General features: G+C 32.5%; 1 protein-coding gene across 13 annotated transcripts in view; it reads left to right on the top strand.

The window, feature by feature from the left end:
* DLG1 (discs large MAGUK scaffold protein 1) overlaps nucleotides 1-19,784 on the top strand; it is a 255,930-nt gene that overhangs the window by 217,372 nt on the left and 18,774 nt on the right. For 8 of the 13 annotated variants that reach the window (XM_029939594.1, XM_029939593.1, XM_029939590.1 and 5 more), the window contains 4 exons: nucleotides 1,706-1,820; nucleotides 6,925-7,101; nucleotides 10,183-10,252; nucleotides 15,455-15,488. In XM_029939594.1, coding sequence (XP_029795454.1) covers nucleotides 1,706-1,820; nucleotides 6,925-7,101; nucleotides 10,183-10,252; nucleotides 15,455-15,488 — 396 coding nt within the window. Of the gene's footprint in view, nucleotides 1-1,705; nucleotides 1,821-6,924; nucleotides 7,102-10,182; nucleotides 10,253-14,663; nucleotides 14,764-15,454; nucleotides 15,489-19,784 lie in introns of all 13 variants that reach the window. The other 5 variants (XM_029939591.1, XM_029939587.1, XM_029939586.1 and 2 more) reach the window with 2 other exon arrangements.

Genomic DNA, 19,784 nt, shown 5'->3' with positions numbered 1-19,784 from the left:
CTTAATGGAATTCAGCTGGTGGGTGAATCCAAAATGGCTTTACTCCCCTTGTCTTGTGCCTTGGTAATACTGGCTGAAGTTAGGGCTCAGAAAAGCACATACAGATATAAGGTAGAAGAAAGTAAGTACAAACCTAATGGTTTTAATTTTTAATTAGAAGAACCAGAATAGGACTGCCTGATGGGCTCAGAGGAGCATGTGATTCTTGATCTCAGTATCATGAGTTTGAGCCTCATGCTGGAGGTGGAAATTATGTAAATAAATAAAACTTTTAAAAACAAGAGGAACCAGTGTTTATATCTCCATCCATCAGTCTATCTGTATTTTAGCTGTGCTTGTGCAAATAATAGTTTGCCATGAGTTGTTTTTGTTTTCTTTAGAGTGAGATGAGAGAGAGCAAGTGAGTGAGAGAGAGAGCGCGCGCACAAGCACGGAAGAGGGGCAGAGGGAGAGAGAGAGAATCTTACACAGGCTCCATGCGCAGCATGGACCACTCACAGGACTCAGTCCCATAGGGCTCTGGGGTCATGACCTGAGCCAAAATTAAGAGTTGGATGCTTAACCAACTGAGCCACCCAGGTGCCCCAGGCCATGAACTGTTAATTGCTGAATTGTAGTGGATTCAGTATTATTGTCTACTAACATTTGTATTTTAAATTTTCTATTATATTTTAAAGGATAATAAAAGAACCTTTTATTACTTACTAATTTGAGCTTTTAAATGTTTTTGAGTTTTTTGATGAATTGTTGCTTCAATTAATCTTAGTATCCATAAAACAAACTTGGTGTCTATGGTAAAAAGAATAACTCCACAATAATCATGTTTGCTCTTACTGTGTCTTCTTAAAACTATACAAACTCCCAAGCAAGTGGGAGTTTGCTCTTACTGTAAGACCGATTTTATAAGAAAATCTGAGGAGATCTAAACTAATTTCTATAAAATAGTTGGTTATAAATAGAGAAAAAGGTATAAAGGTGTGTAAATATGTAATTGCAGTATATTTCAAAAAATGCTTAAGGTTTTAATAGATTTAGTAGTTTTTACTATATGATATAGTTTAAAATAATTCATCTTCAAAATCATACTTGTTCAATATAAAAATGATCTTAAGTGTTTATTCAGATTGCTTTGTGTCTTATTTTGGCATTTTGAAAATTTATAAATTATAAAATGAGTTAAAATAAATTTAACTTAACAGTTTTTAAGGCATATTTTTCCTTTATTGTTGACTTTTGCTATATTATTGACTGTTCTGTATATAAGCACATAAAAGTAACTGATTTCCTCAAGAGGAAAAAATCAATAAACAAAGTGTTATAGTATAAATCATTATAGGATTCTTCTTTTAAGTAAAAAATTAAGAATAAATTCTGAATTTTAATTTTTAAAATGTACAGTTAGTAATGTGAGATTGATACCAATATTTGATACATGAAAGTTGTCTTTTAATTGATTAAATGTAATATGAACTTTAAAATAGCATATGAGAAAATTCTAATTCAGCCAGTTCTAATTTATGGTACAGTTAGAAAATTGTTGGGTTTCTTTGAAATTTGCATTTTCGCCAAAATCTTATACAGGTTACTCTTTTAAGGTTCTAACCCCATGTAATCTATTATAAGCTAGCTAACATATTTAATACTTTATCTTGAAATAACTTACTTTTTAGAGTGTAAAGTATAAATTTATTTTTTTCCCCATCAGAATACAGTCGTTTTGAAGCCAAAATACATGACTTACGGGAGCAGATGATGAATAGTAGCATTAGTTCAGGATCAGGTTCTCTTCGAACTAGCCAGAAGCGGTCCCTCTATGTCAGGTAAATTTTTTTACTTCTAAAAATTATGGCAATCCTTATTTATGCATGCGGAGTCCTTCACATTTTTTACTATAACTTAGTTAGTTTTACTGTAGAAGAATATATTGCATGGGCACCTGGCTGGCTCAGTCAGTGGAGCATATGACTCTTGATCTCAGGATTGTGAGTTCAAGCCCCATGTTGGATGAAGAAATTACTTAAAAATAAATTTTAGAAAAAGAGAAAGAAAGAAAAAAATATATTGTAAACAAAGAAATCTTATTTTAGGATAGATGTGTCTTTCAAGAATTGGAATGTTATTATAATTGTATTAGTGAAAGTTGTACAACTCCTTGAATAATAATGGCATGATAAAGAAAGACAAAATAAATGTGGGAAAAAAATTTTAAGTCATTTTCCTGAGTGACTATATTGTAGCTGGGTATGTCTATCATCAACACTTAGTTACTTAACATTCTTTATAATAAAATGTTCTCTAACATTTAATTACTAAGGTAATTTCCATAATACCTCAGGGAGTATATATAAATAATAGATTAAAATGTGAATAGCCTCAATAAGAACACAGATTCAGGAAATTTCTACGTGTATTTTTTAAACACTTAGAAGAAGACAAGCATGATATTTTTCTATAATTAATATGACAGCATAAATCTAATAATATTAAATAGATATAATTCTTTTTTATTTCACTTTGGCTAATAAGATGACCTATTTGTACTCTGTATACTCTTTTTACCAGAGCCTTTACTCAGCACTTTATTGTACTATTATTTTAACTTCATTTGATGACTATGAGTAATCTGGACCATTTTTTATTAATTTGTTCATTTCATCTGATCTGACTGAGGAACATTTCCTCGTATGTTTTATTTACTCTTCTGATGAGAGATGATGTATCTTACATAAACTAGACATGTGTCCCATATATGTTTCTATATGTATATAAAAACATCTATACAAATAAGCATATACTCTATACTTGTTTACATATGATATGACTTACTATCTCAAATTGTATTCTGTGATACATAATAAAAGGAAACTGTTCTCACTTTCTTCACTTGTTCTTCTCCTAGCCCTTTCATTCCTCCTGCCCTACCAATTATCTGGGAATCCTTAGTCTATCAGATTTTTCTCTTCTTCCACTAATTCTTATAATATTCATTAAATTTTATTTAAAGTTATTTATTTATATGAATCATTTATTAAATTTTATTTATTAAATTCTTCTGTTCCAAAGTGTTTTATGTGATAACCGATATCTACAGAAAAAGGAAAAACAGACTTGTTTATACTCTCCTTTTTTCATTTTCTTCTTGCTTGCCTATATTTTCTAATTTTAATATAATTATGTGTTGCCTTTTAATAGTGATTTATTAAAAACTTACAAAGGCATAAAAGTCAAAACATTAGATTGTATTTGTTTCAGATACCTTTAATGAGTCATCTTTACTTTTTGTTATTTTTTAAAGAAGTACTTATTTTTTTTTTGCAAATTATATATACTACCAGAAAACGTAATGTGGGCTCCTGCGTGGCTCAGTCAGTTAAGCCTCCGACTTTGGCTCAGATCATGAACTCGCAGTTCACAGGTTTGAGCCCCAGGTTCACTCAGAGCCTGGAGTCTGCTTAGATTCTGTGTCTCTCTCTGTCTACCTCTACCCCACTCGTGCTCTGTCTCTCTCCTCTGAAAAATAAACATTTAAAAAAATAATAATAAACAATTGTTATCTCCCAACAGTCCCCAGTTTCATTCTCTAAAAACAGTCATCCTTCATTTTGTTAGTAAAGTCCCTTGTCTTTACCTCCAAATTTCTAAATAATGTGCGTATACTCCTATTTTCCAGTTTACCATTGTAGATAACTTTCTCTTTCATAACAAACCATTTCTCTTCCTTTATCACTCAAACATAGTGCTATCACTGTTAATAAAATTAATAGCATTTACTCATGTGACTATATAGTATCTGTCATTATTCAAGTAGTATATTATAACCATCCTTCCTTTCTTCTGCAGCCCTTCATTTTTCCTAGGCATAATAATCATCTCATTTTTATTTGCTTAATTGTTCATGCACTTATTACTAAATATCTTTCTTTATCTTATAATAGACTCGAGTTTTTCACTTGATGGAATGTGTTTGCACATATGATCTTATCACTTGAGATTTTTTTTCTCTTGTCTTTCTGCTCCAGTCTGGACAAGTTGCTTTATAGACTTGCTATATAGTCTCATATGGGACTTTCCTTTGCGACTATCCTATTCCTTTTATTTTTTTTTAAGTTTATTTATTTATTTAAAAAAATTTTTTTAATGTTTTATTTATTTTTGATACAGAGAGAGACAGAGCATGAGAGGGGGAGGGGCAGAGAGAGAAGGAGACACAGAACCAGAAGCAGGCTCCAGGCTCTGAGCTAGCTGTCAGCACAGAGCCTGACGCGGGGCTCGAACCCACAAACGTGAGATCTGACCTGAGCCAAAGTCGGAGGCTTAACCAACTGAGCCATCCAGGCGCCCCAATTTATTTATTTTGAAAGAGAGCATGAGTGGAGGAGGGAGCGGGTTGGGGGTGGAGGGAGAGAGAGAATATCTCAAGTGGGCTCTGTGCTGTCAGCTTAATCTCAGTGCAGGGCTTAATCTCACAAAACCATGAGATCATGGCCTGAGCCAGATCAAGAGTCATGCTTAACCAGCTGAGCCACCCAGGTGCCCCTGTCCTATGCCTTTTAGCACTCTGCTGTGTCAGAGTCTGTTATTTCATTGCCACATTTTCTTTCTCAATTTACTAAAGCACATTCTCCAATAAATTCTTGAAAAAAGGGTGTGTGGGGGATATTTTGAGTGTTAGCATGTCTGAAAATGACTTGACTTTGCCTTCTCCTTCATAGAGTATTTGGGGTATGGAGGAAGGTATCATATTTTGTTTTCTAAAAGCCTCTTATTTGATCCCCTTTCTTTGGTCATCTTTTTATGTCATGGACCTATTCTTATTTTCTCTAATGTTTTCCTCTGCTTCTTGAATTCTCTGCTTTCTCTGTATTTCTTTTTTTTTCTAGTTTGCCTGTTTTCTTGTTTTTTATACATGAGATGATCTTTATTTAGTGATCCTTATTTTCTATTCTTATGAATAGAGAATGAAGCTAGCTGGCTTTAACTAGAAAATATGTGGCTTTGTTCATTTCCCTTTCCCACCCCAGGTCATTGTTTGGGGTCATTAATTATCTCTAGAAAAGAATCCTTAATCTCTTGCCTGCAGTATAAACCAGGTTGCTAGAATTTCCATTTTCAGTGTGCAGATTTCTTTTTAATCTGTCTGTTTTTAGCCCAGCACCAAGCTCTCCAGCAAGTTCCAGAGTACAGAACTTATCAAACTCAATTTCTTTAGAAACGAAATCTCTTGTCTTCTTTGAGTTTGGGAATAGGAGAAGGGACCTAGAAGTTCTAAGTACTATATGAAGTATTTTCACCAGTTCTTTTGTTCTCACTGCTGTAACTTATCTCTGCCTACCTGAATTCTGTACACGTCTACTTCCTGAGCATTTCTAGGATCTTGTAGAGTAAACCTTATTTCAGTATCCCTCTCTTCAGACACCCCATTTAAGTTTCCTCCAATCTGCAGTAATGAATAGGTCTACCTTAAGATCCAGCAATAGCACTACTAGGTATTTGCCTGAAGAATACAAAAATACTAATTCAAAGGGACACATGCCTCCCTATATTTATAGCAGCATTATGTGCAATAGCCAAATTAGGAAAACAGCCCAAGAGTCCATCAACTGAAGAATAGATAATGAAGTTGTGATGTATATGTATGTATACACGCATTTTTACACATACATACACACACACACACACACACATATACAATGGAATATTTTTCAGCCATAAAAGAATGAAATCTTGCCTTTTGCAACAGCATGGATGGAGCTAGAGAGTATTATGCTAAGTAAAATAATACAAATAATTGTTCTCTCAGTCAGAGAAAGATGCCATATGATTTCACTCATATGTGGAATTCACAAAATAAAACAAACGAACATGGGAAAAAAGAGGGAGAGAGACAAACCAAGAAACAGACTCCTAACGATATAAAACAAACTGACAGAAGGGAGATGGGTAGGAGGATGAGATAAGTAGGTGATGAGGATCAAGGAGTACACTTGTGATGAGCACTAGGTGATGTATGGAAGTGTTGAATGAGGCTATTATACACACAAAATTAATATTGCATTGCTTATTAACTGAATTTAAATAAAAACATAGGAATATAATTTGTATCCTAATTTCCAGTTGCCAAATTAGAACAAAAGAATAAATAAATTGTATTATAATTGCTGGGATTCTTTACTCTTGAGAGAACTACTTTGGATAAGAATTTAAGTATTATAAAAAAATAAAAATAAATTTAAAAAAATAAAAGAATTTAAGTATTGTATATTAATTAATAGAACACAATATTTTCTTTTTATCAAATTTTAAAAGATTCTTAACATTTTGCAGTTACTATATTAATACAGCATTTTTTCCAAATTATTTGGCAGCTGTTAAAGTCCTCTATAGTTAGTTTTTATCAGTGAGTCAGAAAATTCTGTTGTTTCTAGTTCTGTGAACAAACAGAAGAATAATTAACTAACACAGTAGTTACTCTGTTAATCCAGTCTTACAGTCTGCAACTAATGAATCAAGTCTATCAGAGAGTTTTTCCCAAGTGTGTGTAGCCAAAATAAAGAGAATATCTCTTAATATTTACTTTTTGTTTATTAATTTAGAGCAACTGTCTAGGCTTGTCTTCATTTTAGAATTCAGTATAGGTTGCCATTGGATTACACCAAAAGCATTTTTCAAAATTTCTCATCCAATATTGAAAGAAATAAGGTGGTACCTAATTTTAGAAAACTGTTACCATAAGTCAGTTTTACTATTTCTTTTTTTGTCTTTCTGTATGTAGTGCAAATTTGAGCTTGGCATTATTTTGCCTACCATGGTATGTTTAATTATTTACCTGGATTATATACACTTTGAGAATCCTGTGTTCATTTATTATTGGTATAAATACCACGGTAACAAATAATCATGGACTTGTTTTTCTTCTTAATCTAGAGCCCTTTTTGATTATGACAAGACTAAAGACAGTGGCCTTCCCAGTCAGGGATTGAACTTCAAATTTGGAGATATCCTCCATGTTATTAATGCTTCTGATGATGAATGGTGGCAAGCCAGGCAGGTTACACCTGATGGGGAGAGTGACGAAGTTGGAGTAATTCCCAGTAAACGCAGGTAAATATAAGTCTGGTACAGTCTTAAACTCTTGAAAGTAGGGCAACATAAATAATAGTTGATTTTTTTTAATGGTGATTTTATGCTTGGTTTTCCATATTGTGTTTCACAGTCACTTAATTTTGTTCACCTTCTATTGTAACCAGTGACATAATTAAAGAACATGATGCCCCCAAAGATTTTTAAATAACTTTGCCATGTAATCTATACCATTGGAGGGAGAGAGATTTAAAAGTCTATGTAGTTTTCTCATATAGGTGTTGATGGAACCTTAAACTTTAAGGATTTTTAGTTGTATGAATTGCCTCCTTTAGACTGAAAAAACAGAAGTGTAAACAAATGTGAAAGTTTTATAACTATGTTGTTACTTGCTTCAACTTCTTTTTTCTTGATTTATTTAAAAGTATTGCTACATTTACTGGTCTTTCCTCTTTGCTTTTAACCACTTATTATAGTGACTGATACTTATCATCTACTGGAAAAGTAGTCAAGTAGAGAGAGACAGTATGATCCCAGTATAGAGAATCCTCTCTAAGGTCAATGAAATGCTGTTGAATGCCTCTACTTTTGTGAGAAAGGGTATTAAAATGTCAGTTCATAATTCCCCCCAAAATAGCTTACCTGTGAGATCTCATTTGTACAGATCATTGCCCAAAAGCCTTTTTAAGTTTTAAGATAGCCAGCAAACATTATAAGAGCAGTTTATGAAAAACCCACAGCTAATATCATCCTCAATGGGGAAAAACTGAGAGCTTTCCCCCTGAGATCAGGAACATGACAGGGGTGCCCACTCTCCCCACTGTTGTTTAACATAGTGCTGGAAGTTCTAGCGTCAGCAGTCAGACAACAAAAAGAAATAAAAGGCATCAGAATTAGCAAGGAAGAAGTCAAACTTTCACTTTTTGCAGATGACATAAGATAGCCAGCAAAAAATCAGTAATGAGACATTAATGTTTACTGTAGCTAGTTAATTCACTTCAGGTCAAACTTAACGATGGAATACACTTGTTCTATTCTGGCTAATGAGTTGGATTTATACTTATTTTGTTAAGTATAACAAATTATCTATAATTCATAAGTATGCCAAATCATGTACCTATTTATAGACCTCTACCTGTATATATTTGTATAACTGCTAATAGAAGTTGAAAAAACGAATATTAAAATATTATCTAGATTTATAGTTGTGGTTTTAGGACTTATGACTGTTTTAAGCTAGATCCATGTATTTAGCAAGCTCCAACTATTTGGCTAGTCTTATAAAGAGGCAACTCCTCTTTTAGCAATGCAGCCCTCAGCATAACTTTTCTCCTAGAATAGAACATAGTCTGCTTTAAATTCAGAAATGTTTCCTCTGTGCCTTGTTGAGTCAGTAAAAATCTCACATCTTAAATATCAGAGTTCCTAAAAATTGTCTTATCCTTCAACACCTCATTATCTCGCATAGGCCTTATGTGTGCCTGCAACGAATAAGAAAACACCAGCTTTGATGCAAAGAGATTCTTTTCATTTTGTACAAAAGTTCTATAAAGTTGAGTGACAAAGGGCTCTATCTCATGAATCATGAGATCATAACTTGAGCCAAAATCAAGAGTCGGATGCTTAATTGACAGAGCCACCTAGGCTCAGTGTGAGTTGAGATTTTTAAGTCAGAAGTGATATAATAAGAGATTTATCCTAAGGCCTCTCTGAATTTCCAGATTCATAAATAGCATTATCAAATACAATTTTTCTTTCATAAGCTATAGTATGAAACCACAACTAATTATGCCATTTTGTTCTTGAATGTATTCAAAACTTTTGTTTCTTAAACAGATCTATCTCTTGTTAGACCTCTTTATTTCTAATAATAGCACGAGGAATTGTAGTTACTATAGTTCTTAGGTTTCTTTCAGGAATAGTATTTACAAATAAGCACAATTTAAATCAAGCAACTATTTAGTGGACAAGATTAATGGTGAGAAAACACAGCCATTTAGAGTTGTAAACTCAAACTCACTAAATGTTAGTTTTGCAGTGCCCTCAGTAAGTACCTAGACAAATTATAATTAGTTAACCTAAACAGTGGCTTGTTATAGCACAGTAAAAACAAGTTTTAAATCCTTGACTGCTAAGGTTCTTCTCTATCACAGTAAAAATATATAGCTAGATAATGAAGAAAATGTATTTATTCACAACATGTTTTGGTAAGTTTTTCTGCTATTACTAACATAATTGTGTTGAAATTGAGGATGTATAAAAGCTTTTTGAAATTTTACAAGGTTCATATTGGTAATTACAATCTACGTGAAACATTTGTTTTGACGTAGTTTTATTGGCTTGCTTAATTTGAATATTTAACACTTTAACAATTAATTCAAAAGGTCTAAAAGCTATACAGGCTTCCTTATCTTAAGCTTGTTCCCCCGGCTCCCATTTCACCTTTAGAGGGATAACTAAGAATAAATAAGGCTACCAGGTCTTTGTATATCCTTTCAAAGATACTTTAAAGTTCTTGTGTACTCTAATTGGTTACTTTATATATTTACACAAATATATAAAGCTAAATTTATATTTTTGTATTTTCCATTTTTTATAAATATTTCAGAGTGACAGAAAAATAAGATAAGAGGAAGAATAGTATAAGAAACAATAGTACAAGAAATACTACACATATCCTTCACCTACTTTTACCAGTTAACACTTTGCCTTATTTACTCTCTGTCTTATGCTTAATTTTTGGCATATATGTATGCCCCATGTGAAGCTAATATTTAAATCATAACAAAAAACCAAAATCTGGCAAATTGTTAAATTCAGAAGTGGTTCCTTATAATTATGTTAATATAATTATGGAATTGAGTACATTTCTAAGTACACATGTACTGTATTTTGGTATTTCACAGGTGGTTTTATTTCATAATAAAATGAGCCCTGTATTTCATTTTAGAAATTATAATTAATTTTGAGATGCAAACCTAAATGACTTCTGAAGACTTTAGAGTATAAAAATGCCCTATATTAGGTATCAGTTTTGATGATTTCTAGTTAGGCCTTAGATATTTCAGTATACTTTAAAAATAGCATTCTATACTTTGACAGAGTTGAGAAGAAAGAACGAGCCCGGTTAAAAACAGTGAAATTTAATTCTAAAACAAGAGGAGATAAAGGGGTGAGTATATGAAATGTCATATTTCTAGATATTAATAATTGAGGATAGTAGATTTTTTAATAATTCTTGCTGGAACTACATTATTAGAATCAGAAAGATTTTGCCCGTAGAGTTAACAATCAATAGGTGTTGCCATGGTGCTTTCACATTTAGATACTGAAGTAATTTAAGTAATTACTGAAGTAATTTAATTTATTAAATTAAAGCAATCATTTTACAAACATTTTTCAATAAAGTTTACTTTGAGAGAGAGAGAGAGAAAGAGAGAGAAGATGAGAAGGGGAGGGGCCGAGAGAGAGAAAGAGAGAAAATCCCAGGTAGGCTCTGCTCCATCAGCACAGAGCCCAGTGTGGGGCTCGAACTCACTAACTGTGAGATCTTGACCTGAGCCAAAACCAAGAGTCATACTGACTAAGCCACCCAGGCGCCCCTCATTTGGTGTATTCTTAACAATATACTTTGGTGAAGTTATTTTTACAAGTGAAATAAATTGAGCCTTCATTCAAAACTTCATTTAAAAACTTGTCTCATCCATATTAATCATGATAGCTAATTTAATAATATATCTTCTGAGAAAATATGCCCCAAAATATTCTTAACTAGGTCATAACGTAAGTTTACAGGCTTTTGGAAGTTAATTCATGGAAATTTTTTATTGCCCCTCTTTGTGCCTAATATAATTTATTAAGAAAATCCATGCCTTAAATATTTGAATCAATATGAATTTTTATTTTAAAGAAATAGTCAAGAGTGGGGGTTTATAGATGGTCAAGAAATACTTGTAAATTCTTTCAGATATAATTTTAAACATGTTTTCGTTTTCATTGTTAAGTCCTGCTTAAATCTTAACGAATGCCCCTAGATGGAGATATCATAGGCCTAGTCCTGTACTATGTGTGTAATTACTACAATAGAATTGTAGCAATAAGTCTAAAGAAATAAGCTGAACATATATGTTGTCTTTAAATACTGTTTACAGGAATGTTTTATGTTTGGATTTTTTTAAATCTAAAACAAGTTTTATCATCTTTTGATCATATCTCAAATGAATGTGGAAAGTTAACAAATTTTAATTAACCCTGCCATCTGTGCTTCTCTGATAATACTAAGCACATAAATTTAAAGCCTTTAAGAAATATCCTTGATCAAAGAAATTAAATCTAAGTAAATTATATAACATATTCATTTATTTTAGAAATGATAAATTAGTTTAAAATTATAGCTTTCAGAAAATAAAAAATTACATAGTGTGATCTGAAGCAATATATAAAACAAATTTGGGATAGGAAAAAAATCCCAAGTAAATGTTCAGGATTTGCCCTTCTGTGCTTGTTTTATGTATGTCTTTAAAAATAACTTAGTAAAATAGACTGTCAATGTATTGAAAAAGAGGTTGCATGTTGTAACTTTTCTTTCATACTATAAGAAGTTAACTGAATTAACGACATATTTAAATCTCAGTCTTGTTTGTTGACTGTAACCAACTTTATACACAGTCACTGTGTCCTAACACAGCACCAAAAGTATGCATGATACTGAGTGGGGTAAAAATACGCTTGCCATTGATATAGAGCTGCATTCCTTTCTGTAATACCATCTCCCATTCTGAGTTCTTTTCCTTTCCTTAAATGGTGGTTTATGGACTGATTTCCACTACAGACTTAGAACATTTCGATTTCTCATTAACCTTTTTAACATTCATTTAGCTATTTTGACAATACCACATATAGAAATTATATATTCATTATATATCATGAATTTGTGATATTTTATCAGTTCTTATATTTATTATACTCTGGAAGTCCTGCAGTATAACATTAATAACAATAAGTAACTAATCAGAGTATTTTGTATTGAAAATGTAGAGAAACTGGAGGTAGTATGTTTCTTCAATGTTACATTTTCCCTACACAATTTCTTCTTTGTGCTATTTTCACTTTTAATAAATTCTTCACCTGAAGGACATTAAATGTAATACAATTAATTCTTAACTAACAACATTTCTTTTTGTTCTATATTATGATATCTTTATGATATCTCATTTTGGCTAACTGCAAAGATAGCGAAAATCAAAACATTTTAAACTTCATGTTTCTTTTGGTTGTTTGCTGTGAAACTGACTCTGACCACTATAGATGCAGTAAGAGGGATAAATAAATACCTTTTATTAAAAATATATCAGCTTTATTAGCTACCATAAAAATTATTACTAGATTCCATGATTGTCATGAACAAAAAGATTTAGTCCTTCCCTAAATTAGATTACCATAAATTTTTTTTCTATTGAAACATAACTTTTCTTTATTTCTATTTTCTAAAATTTGGATTTAAACAAAGATTTTTATTTAAATAATACTACTTGCCAGTTTATAAAATAATTGTAAGTCTATATCTCTTTTTTTAATTAAAAAAATTTTTTTAACCTTTTTTACTAATTTTTGAGAGACAGAGAGAAATAATGCGATCAGGGGAGGGGCGGAGAAAGAGAGGGAGACACAGAATCTGAAGCAGGCTCCTGGCTCTGAACTGTTAGCCCAGAGCCCGATACAGGGCTCAAACCCACAAACTGTGAGATCAGGACCTAGGCCAAAGTCAAACACTTAACTGACTGAGCCCCCACATGTCCTTGTAAGTCCATATTTCTTGACAGAATTGTTCTCATCAACTTAGTTTTTAAGTTCAGCTTAGAGTTATCAGAGCCTTCAAAGTTTAGGATTGAAATTAAGACAGTTGTTGAACTAATGAACTATGAGTTTATTAGTCTTGAATTCTTGATATGAAAAGGTAAAAATGAAAGTTTAGTCTTGTTTTCATTAAGATTTCTACCAAAATAAATCCTTTCAAGTAATAGAATTTGATCAATAACTACTTTAATCTACCTCAGCATCTTAATCACCTGGCATCACATGGTTGAAAAATACAGGCATGCTAAAACATACTGTCTGATATGGATATACCTCAAAATAACTATAGCATTTTTAAGACCTGGATTAAACTCAAGAAAAGTCAGAATAAGATTTCTGTCCTTTATATTATTCCTACTTCAAAAAGTAGCAATGATTCCTAGTATCATTGGTAGGTGAGGCCATTTCCTTCAAGACATGGATGTCTGTGACAGAAATTACAAAAGAAATTATTCCTCTTTAATAATATCTTTATGGTTTTAAATCTGAAGGCACAAATGGGAACACTGAAGAAGGGAAAAAATCTATTTTTCAAAGTCGGTGCAATAAGGGACATCAAATCAGCTGTACAGCTTCTCCATAGTACTTCTGTATAAACTATTAGAATTTTTTTTAACTATTAGAATTTTTTTATGTTTATTTTTTAAAGAAAGAGGGAGCATGAGTTGGGGAGGGACAGATGAGGGTGGGGAGTGCAGAGGATCTGAAGCAGGCTCTGCGCTGAAAGCAGAGAACGCAACGTGAGGCTCCAACTCAAACTGTGAGATCATGACCTGAGCCAAAGTTGGATGCTTAAGGAATTGAGTCACCCAGGCGCCCCAAAACTATTAGAATCTCAAATTGCCTTTTTGGCTTTTATATAGGCACCAAGCCTTTTTTTATCCTCTATTCAGGATTTGGTGCCAATTAATTAAATACCTAGTTTATTTAGATATACTTTTAAAAACAGATAAGTATAATAGAGCTTAAAGACAAATAAAGCAGTTATGATGGCATTCAAGTTGACCAGGATAGTTCTGACTCTTCTTTTTTGGTTAGATAGCATCAATCTTTTGCTGCATTCTGTGTGATTGATGGACCCCTCTTAGTTTTCTTCTCATTTCTGAATCATGCCATAATTTAGTTATTTTTTTTCTCTTCCCCAAAAAAAAAGATTGATTGTTTTTAAGTATTCAGCACTAGCAATTTTATCAATATTTTGGTTTTCTTTTTTAATAGTGGCTTGTTGTTAGTTCATTGGACCCACAAAAAAGGAGAGGGGGGAAAATATGCTCAAGCCAAAGGAAAAGGAAAATTCTTGCCTACTATATGAAAAATATTTGAATAGCTAGAGTAACACTCTAAAATTACTTTTGCCATAGAGCACCTCGTGCCTGGAACTCTTCTAGAAAAATATAGATTGATAAGAACATATATTAACTTGGTTCATACTATAGTAGTAACTAATCTGAATTACTTTTCCCTGTTTTATCAAGTAGCATTGACTTACTATTTTTAGGTATTGTTGAATTACACTGTAAATTTTTCAGTATTTTCAGCTGTGAAACGTTAGAATTAGAGGAGCTAGTACAAAATTAAAAATTCACTTTTTTGTGATTAAAGTAAAATTCATATACAAACTGCACACTGTGGTCACAAGAGTCAGCTTCCACAGATCTACTAGGCTGGGCCTTTGTACACACAGATAGTAGACATCCCTTTGTTTTGCCCCTCCTTTTCTTCTTCAGCAGTCATTCAATGACAAGCGTAAAAAGAACCTCTTTTCCCGAAAATTCCCCTTCTACAAGAACAAGGACCAGAGTGAGCAGGAAACAAGTGATGCTGACCGTAAGTATGTGGATCCAGTGGTCAACTGAAAATAAATGTAGAGGGACCTACTGCCCTGCAGTTGGTTGTTACCATGGAGACAGTTTCAAGAGCTGCAGCAGGTTACTAATTGTCTTAACCAGGGGCAACCTTAACAGACATAAATTAATTTCTCTACCAGTCTTAACTTTTTCTGGTACCTTAGGAATTTGTAATTTAAAGTAAATATTTCTTTAAGTTATGCATTTATGGTAGAATCATTTGAATATAAGTGTTCTTGGAAGAAACAGTATACTTTCAAAGAATATTTTAGAGAAAAGCTATGGATACCTGAGAAGCTACTTACTGATTTTTTAGGTATAACATTCACAGTCTTTGATAATAGATCTCCTGGAATCATTCCTTTTTATCCTACATCTTCATTATACGTAGACAATATTAATTTTACTTCTAAAATATCAAGAAATAATTTCAAATTTTGCTTCTCTGCCCTAATCAGCCTCTAAGCTAGAACTTTCATTCCTTTAGTAGGTTACATTCAGCTGCTAACTTATTTCAAACTTTCAGAAATCTACAAAAATGCTCTAAAATACATGCACCTGTAATGGTCTTGGAACTGTCTCTTATTGTAGCACCAATTTTATGCATTACTGACAACTATTTTCTTTGATTATCTTTTTATTGCTTGCTCTCTGGGAACTACTCTCTACAGGAGATCCCTGACGACATGGGATCAAAAGGCCTGAGTAAGTGATCAAAATACTCCCAAGTTAATTTTTAACCTCCATCTACAGATCTACCTTTTTCAGATACATTTTGAGATTCATGGTAGTGCCTTTCTGGCATGAGGAGGTATATAATTTAGATTGCTTTTAGACTTTTCATGTTAATAATGTGCTTGGGATTTTTTACTTCTATAATACATACCTTTTGTTTTTCTAATGCTCCACTTTTCACATATCATTTGAAAAACTGCTCATAACTACATTTTCCTTTTTTAATTTTTACAGCGATTACTTTTGCTAGCTTTTTTTTAAATAAAACTTTTTTTAAGCTTTTGAAAATAATACTACCTGCCCTCATTATTAGAATGTAGAAAATAATCTTCCTTGCAGTTTTATATCCACCCAGTTTTTTTATTAAAACAAGTTAAAATCACTTTGTTTCTGTGTTAGAAGACCATTACTATAATGTGAAACTATAAAGTACAATGGATCTTAAGTTAATCGAAAAGAATTGTGGACTTCAAATAACAGTCTATGTGGAGAGGGGGCGCTTATACCTGTTTTTAAAGGAGGTTGTATGTTATGAAAAGAGTTACAAGAAATCTTATCCTTTATTTTTCCTTTAACCAAGACATTGGTGGTTTTGATTTTTGTTGCATTGTTCTTGTTTAATTTTCTATCTAGTGCTTAATCTTCATATAAAACTTAGTAGAGAGTCTGATATATAGAAGTCATTCAGTAAATATTGGAGTTATTTTTTAAGAAACAAAATTTTAAATTTAAATGTTCTCAAATTGATTAAGTATAAACATTCACCAAATATTACTAAGTTATTTTAGGTGACAATGACTCATAGAGGTAATATTTTAAGCTAAAGTTTCCTAGATAGTTCTTTCCATTTGGATTAAGCATTTTGAAGACTTATTTCTTTGTAACTGATTGGTCATTAAGGATATAACCAATGTCTTTTAACTTTCTAAGATCTACATTAATAAACATATTTTGTAGGAGGTTTTTTTCCCTGATTTATGCTAACTTTATACTGGAATTTTAATCTAAAGTGAAGGTACTCAACTTTTCAACCTTAACAATTAAAGGTTTGTATTAGTTTGAAGGCAGTATGCTTTATATGTGATTATTTCTGTATAGACACAGTATGTTATTTTTGCATGTGCCTTTGTAGGATTTGTCAAGAGCCACAAATTTACTATCACTAGTGGCACTGTTTTTAATCTTTTACTTTTGGAGAATATAATCAACAAAAATCTTTAAAAATGGAAAATATTTCCATAGATTTTTAGTGCTATAGAATTTGAAAATGATGTATTTTAGAGATGGTGTGAATCAGCATAAGGATCCACAGATTTTTTAATATCTGTTGAATCATTAGAGACCTGTGGAAAACTCACTAAAAAGGAACTAAATGAAGAGTTTGTTTCCCATATTGATATTGGTATGATGAATGGTAATTACATCTTCACCACATCTTATTTCCATCTCTTCATTTTCATGTTTGGGACTTGAGAAGAGAAACAAATGAAAAACAGTGACTGATAATCAGACAATGTCATTTAGAAAAGGACTTAATTTTCCAGACAGCAACTTAAGATTCCCTTGAATAATAGGTTTTGTACTTCATTTCACAGAAATGAAAATAATTTATTCACCTGGTAATTCAGTGATCAAATCAAGAAGATTTTATTTGGAAAAAACCAAGGGAGACAGGAAAATATCAGTAAAATTCTAGACCTGAATATGATGGCAGTTACCACATGAACTAGATGACTGGCAGTTGACAAGGTCCCCATTATTATACAATAGAAAATGCTGGGAAAAGCATGGTCAGGAACATTATTTGTAGCCTCAGTAATCTGTATTCTTAAGTTCTGAATACAGGAAATAAACTAAGCAAAATCCTGTGAGATTTTAGTATGAAGAAATAAATGTGACCTCTATAGGTATTCATCAAGCCTTGTTGGAATAGGATTCACGAAGGGACTGAGAACAAAAGGCATAAATTATTTCAGAGAAACAAACCCATTGAAGAAATGTGGAATAACACTGAATATCAAGAAAGGTGTACATCTTCATGTAATTTCATATAACCTATGAAAAACAGGATATTTAAGAAGAAAAAAATAAAAGTGATAACCTAGAATACTTTTCATAGACATATACTCCAAATGATTCTACAAAGAAGAGAATCAAATTATTGATTTGCCCTGTTACAGTACAGGAAACAATGAGAGAATTTGCCTTTCTAATCCTAATTTTGACTAACAGAACTAAGTAAAATATGATGGAACTCTAAGAGAATGCATTTAAATCATCATAGCCTGTGAAAAGCTAGAAATAGAAATGTGTGCAGCTTGTATGCGTCAAGAAGACAACTTTGAAAAAGGTCAGAAAGAAAAAAGTAAAATTCCTTTAACAGAGACTAAAAGGAAGTAAGTTCAGGATCGGCAATATAAGGTGCTCAGAAGTGAAATCATGATACAGTTTCAGATGAGGTCTGTACCTATCTTTTGAATGAAGCTCAATTTTTACTGCTTTCCATTTTGTAGAACACCTTAATAACTCATGCACATAGGAAAGAGATATGTAATGGGAAGCCTTTCTTCTCATCTCAAAGACTTATTTAAGCATAGTTGTGCAGAGCTCCCCGATGCCAACACCAGACTTACTTGTATTTGTGTAAAGAATAAGTGTAAGAGTAGGAGAATTGCTTGAGATGGATGATGTGTAGTAGAAATAGCAAAGAGAAAAGACATATGATACATTCTCAGGAAGAGATGTCCGATTACAAAGGTGAGACTTGATTAGAGAGATTTGAAATGGCTGTGGTCATCAAACATCATAAACAGAATCAAAATTAAAACTTGAAGAAAAATATATTTATACCATGTATGTCAAAGGGATCATATCTTTGCACTACATATTTCTGACAGATCACTAAGAAACAGACTCACTCTTCGTTAGGTAACTGAACAAGAGATGGAGAAGAATGTTAAAATGATAAGTGAAATAACCCTATAAAAATACTCAGTGTCTCCAGTAATCAATAAACAAAATGACAGTTTTTACCCATCTTCTTGACAGACATTTCTTTTAAAAGAAAACCCAGTGGTAGAGTTCCAGAGAATGAATACTTTTAATATGTTACAATTATGTGTATTTGAAAACATATCTTTTGACCTACTAATTCCTTTTCAAGGAATTTATCTTAAGGATATAATCAGACATGGCAATAAAGGTTTATACATCAGGATCTTTATTTTAATTTTATTCAGAAACTGCAGTCAAAATATTTTTGAATCCATACTGAAATGTCTTACATTTGGGAAGTGGTTAATGAAGTATGATTATCCATACTTTGTAATATTATATAGCCATTGAAAATCATATTAAAATATAATGGCATGGGGAAATGCTCATAACATAAATGAAAAAATTAAAATGTGAAACTACATTTATTATCTCAGTTGTTGTTTTTAGTGTTTATGTATTTTTGAAAGAAAGATTGCAAGCAGGGGTCAGACAGGGACGGTGGTAGGGGGCAGACAGAGGATTTGAAGCAGGTTTTGTGCTGACAGCAGAGAGCCCAATGGGGGCTCAAAGTCATAAACTGTGAGATCATGACCGGAGCCGAAGTCAGACGCTTAACCAACTGAGCTACTGGGATACCCCTATTAACAGTCTCAGATTTGTAAATAAACATATATTTAGGACTATTTGGAATAGTGTTGCTTTGAACAATGTTGTACATGGCTGTTGGCCAACATATATATGCCTTTCTGAAGGGGAGATACCTGGGAAAGGAATTGCTTGGTCTTAGATACATGTATCTGTTCGGCTTTCGTAGGTACTGCCAAGTAGTTTTCCACAGTGGGTGTACCAATTTCGCCACCCCCACTATATGAGTTCCAGTTGCTACATACCTTCCATATCTTTGGTGTAGCATCTATTTTTTTTCTTTTTGGCCATTCTGGTGGATGGTAAGAACATCTATTGTGGCTGTATTTTTCATTTCCATGATAAGTAATAAACTTGAACACCTATTCATATGTTCATTGGATATTTGAGTATCCTTTTTTTTGATGAGGTTCCTTTAAAAATACACTTTTTAAGAGGCACCTGGGTGGCTCAGTCAGTTACGCATCTGACTTCAGCTCAGGCCATAAACTTGCAGTTTGTGGGTTTGAGCCCCGCATCAGGCTCTGTGCTGACATCTCAGAGCCTGGAGCCTGCTTCATATTCTATGTCTCCCTCTCTGTCTGTTCCTCCCCTACTTGTATTCTGTGCCTGCCCCCCCCCCCC

The sequence above is a fragment of the Suricata suricatta genome, chromosome 5 (assembly GCF_006229205.1).
Source record: "Suricata suricatta isolate VVHF042 chromosome 5, meerkat_22Aug2017_6uvM2_HiC, whole genome shotgun sequence".
Taxonomy (NCBI): Eukaryota; Metazoa; Chordata; class Mammalia; order Carnivora; family Herpestidae; genus Suricata; species Suricata suricatta.
Note: the sequence above shows the minus strand (reverse complement) of the source record. Positions and strands in the feature narration are given on the sequence as shown.